Source organism: Carya illinoinensis, chromosome 9 (assembly GCF_018687715.1).
Source record: "Carya illinoinensis cultivar Pawnee chromosome 9, C.illinoinensisPawnee_v1, whole genome shotgun sequence".
Lineage (NCBI taxonomy): Eukaryota > Viridiplantae > Streptophyta > Magnoliopsida > Fagales > Juglandaceae > Carya > Carya illinoinensis.
Window position 1 is genome coordinate 17,039,732 of NC_056760.1, and position 11,747 is coordinate 17,051,478.

An 11,747-nucleotide genomic window follows, 5' to 3' on the forward strand; every position below is an offset into this window, starting at 1 on the left:
ACATAGTTTTGATATATATATATATAAATGAAATATAAAATATATATATAAATATATTGAGTTGGGCGGATGGGTAAAAAGAGTCGGCCCAAGGTCCACTCCGGCACTCATCCACTGTCATATACAAGGATGCGCTTGCCCACCTTAGGTGGGGGCCTAACATATTGACCGGCCTGGCCCGGCTGCGGGCCCCCACCAAGCAGGCCTACATTTTAAGATAGAAATTGGGCCGCTACATTTTTATTTACCCAAAAACTTGGAGCACTTTTTATTTCATTCGGCTTTTTTACTGTTCACGAGAAACTTCCAACCAAAACATACACGAAGCGGTGCTAATCGGTTATAGGAAATCTTTTCGTCTTGTCGATGACCAAACGGGGACGATCAGAGAAAAGAAACCTCGCGACAAAATACTGGTTTTTGAGAAGAAAATCGCAGCGGCAGCGAGGATGGGAGCATCGAGTTCGACGAGCCAGAAGGTGTCGACCGAACAGCGAGAGGTCGAAACCTTAGCGGCTTCTACAGGAGCTCTTCCTATGCTACAGCAAGCTTTTTCCAGGCTTGCCGATCCCCAATCAAATGTAGTTCCCCTCAAAAGCTTGCAGGTACAATAACACTAAGGACATCTAGGCCTTGCAGCCCGAATTTAATTCAATTCCCTATTCTATCATCTATGCCTCTATTATCTTTCTTCATGCAAGAACTCTTTCCAAGGAAAGCCGAATTATTGGGTCTTATGCGCTCGATTTGGCTGCCGCGGGAGCCGATGAAAAGTGAATGGAAAAGAAATCTTTGGACTTTACTTTTTTTCTTCGGGAAAATGAAAACTTGAATCAACTTGGCCGAATTGTTGCATGGTTTCAATGGAGTTTCAAAGGCTGGCTATGTTGGTTTTCACTCTTTTTCACAATTTCAGGAAAAAAAAAAAAAATCAACTTCACCCCAAACATTTAGATTCTTTTTTATTTTTTACTCCTTTTTTTTGTTTTCTTCAACAATTGTTTATTTTTGTCTATTGAACTTAACCTTCATTATAGGTCTCATGGTTTTTCGTTTTGTTCTAATATAGAAACTTAATGGTTGCAGCAATGCTTCTGCTTTGCGTATGAAAACCTGATCTCTGAAGCACCCAAGATGCCCGATACCTTCCTTGTGTTTTTGGATAATCTCAGCTCATCCATTGTTGAGGTATTTTTCATGCCCCAGAAAGGGGGAGTAAGTTGGGTCGAGTTTGTTAGAGGTTATATTAAGTGCTGTGGAAGGATGTCGGCATCAATGTCACTTAATGCATTACTCAAAATGTATGCTGCGACGGTGACAAAAGCGGGTCTTCCTTTGAAATTGGACTTTGAATCTGATGAGGCTGACTGTAAGATAAACGGTTCACTTTTGGCAAGCGATGTGCATATGCTTCTTTGGATGTGTTGGACTATGTCGTGGGATGTCAGAACATCGAGAAGTTCCAAGGCAAAAGCAAATCTATGTCTTCCGGACATCAGTCATCTGGTATTATCAGCTGTCACGTCGTGTACTGAAGTTGGCAGTGGCTTGAATGTGTGGTATTGTGATGTCTTGGGCTTGGAGGTTCAACTTCCTGTCGGTAAGTTTCTGACATGGGCTATTAAAACGGCCCAGTGCCTCCCGGATTGCTTGACACAATTTGTCCATGCGAGACTCCAAAACTTTCGCGCGGCAGAGGTATCTCATTGCTTTCTTTTGAGTTTGAAAATTAATGACCTTCATGAGTCCGTCCATCTATATGCGGTAGCATTGTGCATATGATCATTTTATTTATTGAAAGATATTCATTTTCTTACAAATATCAAAACATATTCCTCCTAAACCTTCTTAAATGCCACAACTTCCAATTTGGCTTGCGATTTCAACAGAGTTTAATGGTGCACTTATGAAAAAAAACAGTTTAATGGTGAGTCAATGCTTGGCGTTTGGTCATAAGGGGATGGGAAGAGTCAAACTAGTGATCTCCACTTCATGGGGGCATGGTAAACCAAGCAGTTTATGCCAGTTGCCACTCTGAAACTGCTAAGCATAATTATATCCCATGAGCTTTCTTTGGCATGATGATTATGGAGTAAACCACACACACACACACACACACACACATTATATATTATTTGATTAGAAGAAATCCTTGGACCAATGTTTTTTCTTAATCTATTTCAGAATGAATGTGCTTCTTCAAGTTCGTCAGTAGGAGAACTTTCCTCAACTAAGACATGCAATTCTTTCCTTTTAACCCGGGGAAGGGCATGGGCAATTTCCCTTACACTCAGAAGTACCATAAGTGAAGAGATCTCACAAGTTTGCTTTCCAAGCACTGGTGATGGAACACATGACAACCTACTTTATCAGTTTGTCATCTTACTCATTGATCTTACTTTACTCAACTGTTGCCTATCACATGTTATGCTGGTTGACATTGTTAATGGTCTATGGGGGTCCTCAAATAGGAATTGTCATCCGCTCGGGAAATTAAATTGCTTTGGCATTTCTTACTTGATTGTTGCCTGAGGTGTTATATAGTTTTACTTGTCCAGATTCTGTCAGATAAGTAAACTTCCGTCCTTAGTATGGCTGGCTATAACAAGCAGCCACCTGGTACTTATGGTGTTCACAATTTGTTATTTCAAAAACCAAGTTTCACTTTAGAACCTAAGTTTTTAGCTCCTGTTAAAATATAATTGTTGTTCATGGTGCATATTTCCATATTATATTCACTACTTCTGCATTTTGTGGCTATGACTTTTCATAAGTCGTTACTTACATATAAAAAAAAAAAAAGATAAGTTTTTCTATTCTATTTAACACCCTTTAAGCTTATTCTTTTCTACCACAAATTTTATTATTGTTTTCTTTCCTTAATAATTCATTCAAAAGGGAGATGAAATCATTAAGTTGACCATGTTATCATCCTCTATACTTCTAGATGCAAATGCATATGCAGAATTTGTTCTTTAGCATTTGCTACTGCTCTGTAGGTCATCTCTTCATGGGAGAGGCTTGAACCGATTCTGGTCTAATATTGAAGGATACAAAGGTCCATTGTTGATGTTGATTTCTGCAAGTTCAGGAGATGCTAATGAGAGTGGCACCAATCTTAGGAAATGGATTGTTGGTGCACTTATGCAGAGTGGGTTTCAAAATGGGGATCTGTTCTACGGAAGCTCTGGATGCTTGTATGCCATAAGTCCAGTCTTCCATGTGTTATCATCAACTGGTATGTGACATAGAGGGAGTGTGAAGGGGGATCATTTCCTTTCTCTTTTTTCTCCTGCAAAATTGCTTGCATCCAATTACTTAAGTAACCATTGACAGGAAAGGACAAGAACTTCGTATATAGCCACTTGCATGCTACTGGTAAAATATATGAGCCAAAGCGAAAACCTGTCGGAATTGCTTTTGGAGGAACCATGGGAAATGAGAGAATCTTTGTGGATGAAGATTTTTCTAGAGTCACGATTCGCCATCATGCCATAGACAAAACTTACCAACCCGGTTCCCTCTTTCCAGATCAGGTATAATTGTATGCTGCAATGACTTATGCCCGCCCTTAAGAGTTTTGATACCAATATTGCCTTAAATCAAGTGATGTTTTGTATAGGATTTTTACCTTTGATTACTATTATGTGACTTATATCTGACTGCCTACCATTTTGTTCCTAATTTTCAACCTGAATTTTATATATTTGAAAGAAATTTGACTGCTCGTTCATGATATTTTAATTATTATTTTTTATTGTTGATCTTATATTTTTTCTTGTGAACTGATGTGATTAGAATATCCTATCATGCACCGAATATATCTTGAATAGAAATTCATAAAAGAAGCATGATCTTGGAAGCTATGCAATCTTTATGTTAGCAAATGCCACTTATACCACTTGCAAAGCTTCACTCTGTAAGATGAGATGTGAATTGGTGTATTTCAGGGTTTCCTGCCTGTGGAAGCTTTGATTTCAGAAGTGGAAGTTTGGGGATTTGGTGGGAAGGGGGCAAAGGATGTGCAACATTCATATAAGAAGAGAGAAGAGCTGTTCACTGAGCAAAGACGGAGGGTAACCTATTTATATCAGCTTAAAGGATGTTATATGGTTTTGAATTTAGGATTTTAATGTAGGATGTAAATGGCAATGATATTATGTTTATTTGCTTCCCTTGCAGGTTGACTTGAAAACTTTTGCAAGTTGGGAAGATTCACCTGAGAAGATGATGATGGACATGATATCAGACCCCAATGCAGTTCAACGGGAAGATCGTTAAATTATACTGCACATGCTTAAGCATAATTTTAACACTCTTACTTTTGGCTGTTTAGTGTTGTATTAATCTTTAGAAGAGATGAATTGGGCAAATGATTTTCTTGAGTCTATTAGCCCTAAAGAAAATTCGATGGGAGAAACTGGCCTTAAGTTTCGTAGAGCGATCTTGTTACGTTGCTTGTGTAAATGTTGTATAGTGTCGTAGATTTAATGACATGTTATTACGTGTTCGCGTTCCTAAATTACTTGATAATTATATGGATCCTATTTTCGCAGTAGGAGAGCACGTAAGAAACTTAGCAGTATAAAGTATAAACAATGTTATAAGATCATAAGAACTCTGTATGTAACCCATCATACTTCAAAGTACTTTTTTTATTCTTTTCTAAAGAAAGAGGATGGATAATTGAGACACCCCACAGAAGATGGTTGGTGTCATCAAGTTTGATGGAGATTAACTGGAAAGTACATGTCGACTGAATCATTAACTAGAAATCGTACATATAAGCCAAACCTTGAACTATATATATATATTTCTAAACCACTTTCATTCATACATAACAAAGTTCTTAGGTTCAAAGTAACTATAGTAGTGAAACATAAAATCAGTATCCATAACTTTCTATGGATCTTATCCTGCAACCGCACTCATTATCTCCCTCTTCAGAGCTGAGCTAAACGGCGGATATCGATCGGGTAAGCATCCGATGCAGATTGAGCACTATAAGCTCTTCTTCCCACAATCGCATTCCCTGCCTCAGTTGGATGATAAGCATCCCAAAAGAGATACTCTTTCCTGTTTGGGCATGGAGTTTGATTAGGTAGACATGTGATTTGCCCGTTGTTCCTCCCTACACCGCAGCACCCAACATTTATTACCCTGAAACCTGCATGAAGTTTTCCAAATTAATGCAACCATGAATACCTAAACAATGTCACCCGTTTTTTTCACTTATCAGCTTCAACTAAAGCAAATGTTTTTACCAAAAGATGAAGGGCTGGTTATTATGTCTTGGAAAATCCCATAAGCGTCTATATAGATAACTCTTGCATCTGTTAGATTGTTGTTGAGATCATTGACAAGAGATTTCAACCTGTTGTTGAAGATTTGGTTGGCAGAATTGATTCTTTGTACACATGTTGAACCGTCTGGGCTATTTTGAGCCAATTCATTTGGACTGCAGCCTATTTGACCAACTCCAAACAAGGCCATTTTCCTTGCTCCATAGTCATACATGATCTGTACAGCAAAACATGTCAAAAGAGTTTTGTTGAAATGAACGACTAAAAAAAGCAGCTTTTTTGCAAACGAAAAATCAGAGAAATATGGAACTGACCCTGATTTGCTCTCTATATTGTTGAATAAGAACATCAGCGTATTGTTCAGGTGTATACTGTCTGCTACTAGAGTAGTATAGGGGCATGAAATAGTTGTTAAGGTAGTCATTGCTGCCCAATCCAACTGAGTATATACACTTGCTTAGATACTGTGCTGCCGAATCTTCATCCCCAAGCAAGTTCACTACTTGGGAGACTGTGTTTTGGTAATTTCTCACCTGCCCACTGAAGCTAATCCGGCTTCCCTGCACAATTTTAAGGGATTGTATACGTATGAGTGAACGACAACATAAAAGAAATGAAACCATGAAATGACAATGAAAATGGGGGCAAGAAATCTTAGGTACCAGTTGCTGCCCAGTTTCCTCTCTAATTCCAGCTGCTGCTGATGCATAATTCACTCCTCCCAGTATTTCTTGGCCTCTTGCACTCACATAGGGAGGTATATAATCGTCGAAGCCCAAGAGCTCAGCTGTAGATGGAAAAGTCATTTAGTTTTCTTTCATAGTTTTGCTAAAAAATTTTCACTACCACAATCTACTTGTTGCCCCTTTAAAGATCTTGTGAAAGAAGGTAAAGGTGTCAGATTCAATGCAGGCACTAGAACCATGTGCAAGGAAATTAATATGCACCAGACACTCTATAAGATATGATACGAGAAATTCTTCTTCTTCTTTTTCTTTTGTTTGCATGTTAAACTACTCTGTTAGATTGGGAAGAGAAGAGAGACATGCTTCCATGAAATGTGCTTTATCGCAAGTATTTCTTTTCTGGACCTCAAGGAATTGAACTAACTAAAACGACAACCCAAACTCCTCTGCTCTCTTCAAGCAATAAAACTGCAGATATGTATCCTATAAAATCATTTTTTTTTTCTTTTCTTTTTCTTTTTTCACTCTATAAAATCATTTCAAAACTAGAAACAAATAAATCAGTTGGAAAAAATTAGGATGTCTAGTTGGGAAGAACAGATATTCTCAGGGCTTTTAGACAATTTGACTTTTCCCATGGCCTTTTGATTAGCTTATTGGAACTTTTTTCTTTTGCACTTTAATACACCTTATGAGTTTTCTCTGGGAAAACTCATAATCTCGTGTTGAAATTCAGGTTGAATTGTCAGTGTTCGGCGCCCTTTAATACGAATAATTTAACATTTCGTTTTCTAAAGACAACAAAAAATAAAATTGTAGTCTTCTTGAGCAGGGAACTGCCTTTTTCATAATAATGATGAGGCTGATAGTTTCAACTGTGTCTCCATAGCAATAGCTACCTTATAAAGAAGAGTATTTAGCTGAATTTTCCATAAATAACACTTAGAAGGCAGCCACGTATCTGTCACAAATTGGTGTAACAAAAGTGTCGTGAATCATGCATATATATATGAATGTGAAGTTCCACGCTGATTAATTAAAAACAACTTTGAGTGATACATGCATGCATACACACACACTTATATGATTAGGTCTAACTTTGGAGAGAAAACTAGCTCACCAATAACATCAACAGTGGTTTTTCCATTGGAGAACCTTCCGGTGGGTCCAGCGGGGAAGTCAATCCCATAAGGCCTGTAGTTCGCTTTAGCCAATGACTGGAGTTGGTTGTTATTGCCATTATCCACCAAGGAGTCCCCAAATATGAAGTAGCAAGGTACTTGAGGCTCTGCTCCTGCCTTGCACCATATATTCAACACAAAAACCAGCGCACACATCACACCCATTTTCTTAAACTCCATCGCCATTGAAACAAGCTGTAGAAAACAAAACAAAACAAAAAATCCGAGGAACTAGAAAGGATCGTAGTACCGATTAGGTGTTTATAATGTATGTGTTTGTGAGGGAGAGAACGAGTAATTTAAAAGCTAGGTATATAGAAGTATATATAGTGGAGGGGAGAGAGACAAATAATTGTTTGAGGAGAAGGCTTGACCATGGTTTTTTGCTTTTACAGTTGAGGAAGTTAGATAGAAGCATTAACTTCACGCGGATGTAATGTGGGAATGTATGGCAAAGGACGGCGCTGACACAGTACCTATCTTTGCTCTTTTAGCCCTTGCATGTGGGTGCACTGGATTACACTATGGGATAGGGATTTTGAAATTTGTTGTGTGTTTAAAGTGATTTAATAGCAAAAGGTCTTGTCGGTACCACATAATCATGCAATGAGGGACATCTATCTAGTTATAAGCAAACAGAAATAAATATGGAAAATGAAAGAAGAAGAAGAAATTATATTGCAGTGTCGGTTTTAGTTTAGTAAGACGTAGCTAGGTACATAATTTAGTGAGTTTTTGCTGCTATCAGAAGGTGCAGCAGTTTTTCATTGAACTGGTTCATCACTTTATTTATCGCTATAGCCTATATATTTTATTCCTTGTTCTTCCTTTTTCAAAGTAATGGAGATATGATCAGATAAGCATGTCTCTTGAGACTATAACATGTCAAAACACTTAAGATCGAGTTTACGCTTGTGAGCTTTAAAACTTGTTTATAATATATATATTACGTAACGAGTGTATGCATGCCTTTCCGAAAGTGATGATCATCAGTCATTCTTTCTGGTTAATTCGCAGGCAATTAGTGAGTGCATGTGTGTTAAACTAGCTAGCTAGCTTGGATATTTTCCAATACATATGGCTGTCATTATCAAGATATATGCATATCATCATGATGACACATTATCAAAATATTAGTGCTTAAAAACGAACAAGTTTTGGTCGACCTAAGGATCAAGAATACCGGTAACGCATGCATTTCTCTTTTTTTTTTTTTTTTTTTTTGAGATGATCAATAATGATGGTAACACTTGCACACAATAAATAGGTAGAGCCAATGACATCTTTGGATCCTTTTTTTTGGGTTGACTTTCTGACTCTCATTTCAATGCATGCGCGTTTTAGAATTCAATGTGTTAGAAAACCGTCAAGAAACGTGTTTATGGCGTGAAAGGGAAAAGCAATAAATTGAATGATCAACGGCTGAAAAACAAGATTTTGCTACAAATTAATCCGACAATATTGTAAGTAGTAGTTGTAGTATGACTTATGTTATATACAGTTATTTTTATTTATTTTTTATGTATTATATTAATGTGATTGATCAAAAAAATTATTTTATATTAAAAATATGACGTAATCAATTATATTAATAAAGTGTATAAAAATTATATAAAAATGATTATATATGGAGTTTTTGTTGTAGTATGTACGATCTAGCTTGCATAGCTTATATATGCATAACATGCAGAAACCAACCATGCATGTATCATAAATGGTTGTGGGGCTAGCAAAATTAATGTTTTAATTGGTAAAGTCAAATGCCGAGTAAAATGGGTCGATCTGCATTAATTCTGCATATGCAGACGACCATAGTACTATATATGCACAGTTAAGGCATGCACTGGCCTCCAACATAATATTCAAATTACTAGGAAAAGTTCAACGCAGTTGGTTCATACAAAGCTGTCCTCATTGACCTACGTACGCGACGTACGTCGGTGACATTAACCATGCATATTTAGGGTTCCTAATTACGAGCTCGACTTAATTTGACAATATTTTTGTACCAGAGTCGATTAGTTTAAGTCTATTTTTCTTGCCAAATGCCTGTAGCTTGACTGGCATAGCTCCAAACTTTCAAAGTTAAAGCTGCATCTGATTTTGAAACCTCCAACTCCAAATGTATAAATCAAAAAATAAAAAAAGTATCTTTTTCCTTATGTATTGTTGAAATACTAAGCTCTTTATTATATTTTCTGCATGTGGAGCAATTACATGATTGCCTTTTATAGAGGCTGTGCTACAAAAAATCCAGAATGTTCTCAATACAAAAATAGGAGTGATCGGTTTGTACAATGACAGCTAATCAAACGAGTGCAATATTCAGGAGTGCATTGTGCATGCTCTGCAGAGTTTGTTACGCAGAGATAAAACTCAAATTCTGCTGCTGTGAGGTATTGTTGCTCACTGTGGGTGCAGGGGTAACTTTGTCCTTAACATCCCCCCTCAAGTCGAGCGGCAAAGTTTGGAGCTGAAGACTTGAACACAGCGATGCGAACCGAGACGACGAAAGAGGTTTAGTAAGCAGATCGGCAAGCTGATCTTTTCCAGAAATGAAGGCTACCCTTAAGGATTTGTTTTGCACCCGATTTCGCACGAAATGAAAATCTATTTCGACATGCTTAGTTCGTGCATGGAAAACGGGATTAGAGGACAGGTACGTGGCTCCCATGTTGTCGCAATATAGTAGGGGTGAACTTGTTAAAGGAACACCAAGATCACGACAGAGGTGTTGAAGCCAGATGATTTCGGCAGTGGCATTTGCAACGGCTTTAAATTCGGCTTCGGTTGATGATCTAGCAACTGTTGGTTGTTTCTTTGAGGACCAAGAAACAAGATTAGAGCCGAGGAACATGCAGTAGCCACTTGTAGAACGCCGATCATCTGGGCATCCTGCCCAATCGGCATCAGACCAAGCTGTAAGATGTGCAGAAGATGATGGGGATAATTGCAAGCCGACAGTGGACGTATGCTTGAGATAGCGAAGGATTCGCTTGATTGCTTGCCAATGAGGCACACGGGGGCTATGCATGAATTGACAGACTTTCCCGACGGCGAAGGCAAGATCAGGCCGTGTAAAGGATAGATACTACAGAGAGCCAACTGTGCTGCGATATAACGTAGAATTTTCGAATGGTTGACCAGAAAAAGCGCTGAACTTCTCAGACGTAGACATGGGGGTCTTGACTGGTTTTGCATGTTGCATATTTGTTCGGTGCAGCAAGTCATTGATGTATTTATGCTGTGTCAGAAGAAGACCCTTGACATTATAAGAAGCCTCGACACCAAGAAAGTAATGCAGTTTGCCCAAGTCAGTGATGGGAAAGTCACGGCGCAAAGCTTGGATGAGCTCAGAGATATATTGCATGGAAGACCCGGTGACCAATAGATCATCAACATATACTAAAATAAAAGTAGTGATGTTGGCAGAGTGACGAATGAATAGAGAAGAGTCTGCTGTAGAGATCGTAAAACCAAGGTCGACTAGCCGTGAGCTTAGACGTGCATACCAAGCACGAGGTGACTGTCGAAGGCCATAGATGGCTTTATTTAATTTGCAGACAAATGATGGATACTGAGGATGTGAAAAGCCAGGCGGCTGAGCCATGAAGACCGTTTCATGAAGTGGTCCGTGCAAGAACGCGTTCTGCACATCATACTGAAGGACATTCCAGTTTTGGGAGACAGCAAGTGCAAGCACAGTACGAACCGTGGTGGCCTTAACCACAGGGCTGAAAGTCTCTTCAAAATCGATGCCGGATTGCTGAAGAAATCCTCGGGCAACTAGGCGGGCTTTACGACGTTCAATCGAACCATCGGCAAGCCTTTTGGTTCGGAAAACCCATTTGCAGGTGATGGTGTTGGTGGCCTGTGAAGCAGGAACGAGGGTCCAAGTTTGGTTGGTGAGAAGGGCTTGAAATTCCTTGGTCATGGCATCCCGCCATTCAGGGTATTGGTTGGCTATGGTGTATGTAGCAGGGGTTTCGGGAATGGGATCAACAGCAGTGATGAAGGCACGGGGTAATGGCCATTTGATGGTACCATCATGAAAAGCAGTGGGGCGGAGAGAGTTGGTTTGTGAACGAGTAACCATTGTGTGTGTGTGCAGTGGAGGTGGTGGAGACGATGAACGTGGTGATGGCAACGAAGAAGGTGAAGGCAAAGGGGGAGGTCCAAGAATTGATGGAGAAGCTGAAGTAGAGTGCGTAGGGGGACTGTTGTAAAAAGGAGGAAGAAGAGTGTGAGTTGGCTGAGACGAGGTGGTAGGTTTCGGCAGAGAAGAGTAAGGGAAGTTATTTTCATTAAAACGAACATCCTTCGAAATGTATGTTCGAGCAGTAGGAATATGGTAACATAAAAAACCACGATGATTTTGACTTAGTCCCAAAAATACACAGGAAAGGGAACGGAAATTGAATTTTTTGTGAGTTGTAAGCAACGGTTAGAGGCCAGCATTCGGAGCCAAAGACGCGCAGAGATTTATAATCTGGGTGAGTTTTATGAAGTAAGAAATGAGGTGAATTATTTTGTAATCTAGCAGATGGTAACATGTTAATTAAATACACGGAATGAAG

The 11,747-nt window shown here is 38.9% G+C and overlaps 2 protein-coding genes across 2 annotated transcripts; one reads left to right on the forward strand and one right to left on the reverse strand.

Annotated features, from left to right (window-relative positions):
- The first annotated feature begins 302 nt into the window (after positions 1–302).
- On the forward strand, positions 303–4,522 carry LOC122276419. The gene is made up of 7 exons (XM_043086110.1): positions 303–605; positions 1,087–1,698; positions 2,185–2,372; positions 3,000–3,238; positions 3,337–3,536; positions 3,951–4,076; positions 4,183–4,522. The coding sequence occupies exons 1-7, from the start codon at positions 450–452 to the stop codon at positions 4,279–4,281; spliced, it is 1,620 nt and encodes a 539-aa protein (XP_042942044.1). The 5' UTR covers positions 303–449; the 3' UTR covers positions 4,282–4,522.
- A 105-nt stretch (positions 4,523–4,627) lies between these two features.
- LOC122276420 (GDSL esterase/lipase At5g45670-like) lies at positions 4,628–7,484 on the reverse strand. Its single transcript, XM_043086111.1, has 5 exons — positions 7,110–7,484; positions 5,966–6,090; positions 5,618–5,863; positions 5,265–5,520; positions 4,628–5,167 (listed from the first exon to the last, which is right to left on the reverse strand). Exons 1-5 carry the CDS (start codon positions 7,354–7,356, stop codon positions 4,944–4,946), a joined length of 1,098 nt encoding a protein of 365 aa, XP_042942045.1. The 5' UTR covers positions 7,357–7,484; the 3' UTR covers positions 4,628–4,943.
- Positions 7,485–11,747: the final 4,263 nt, after the last annotated feature.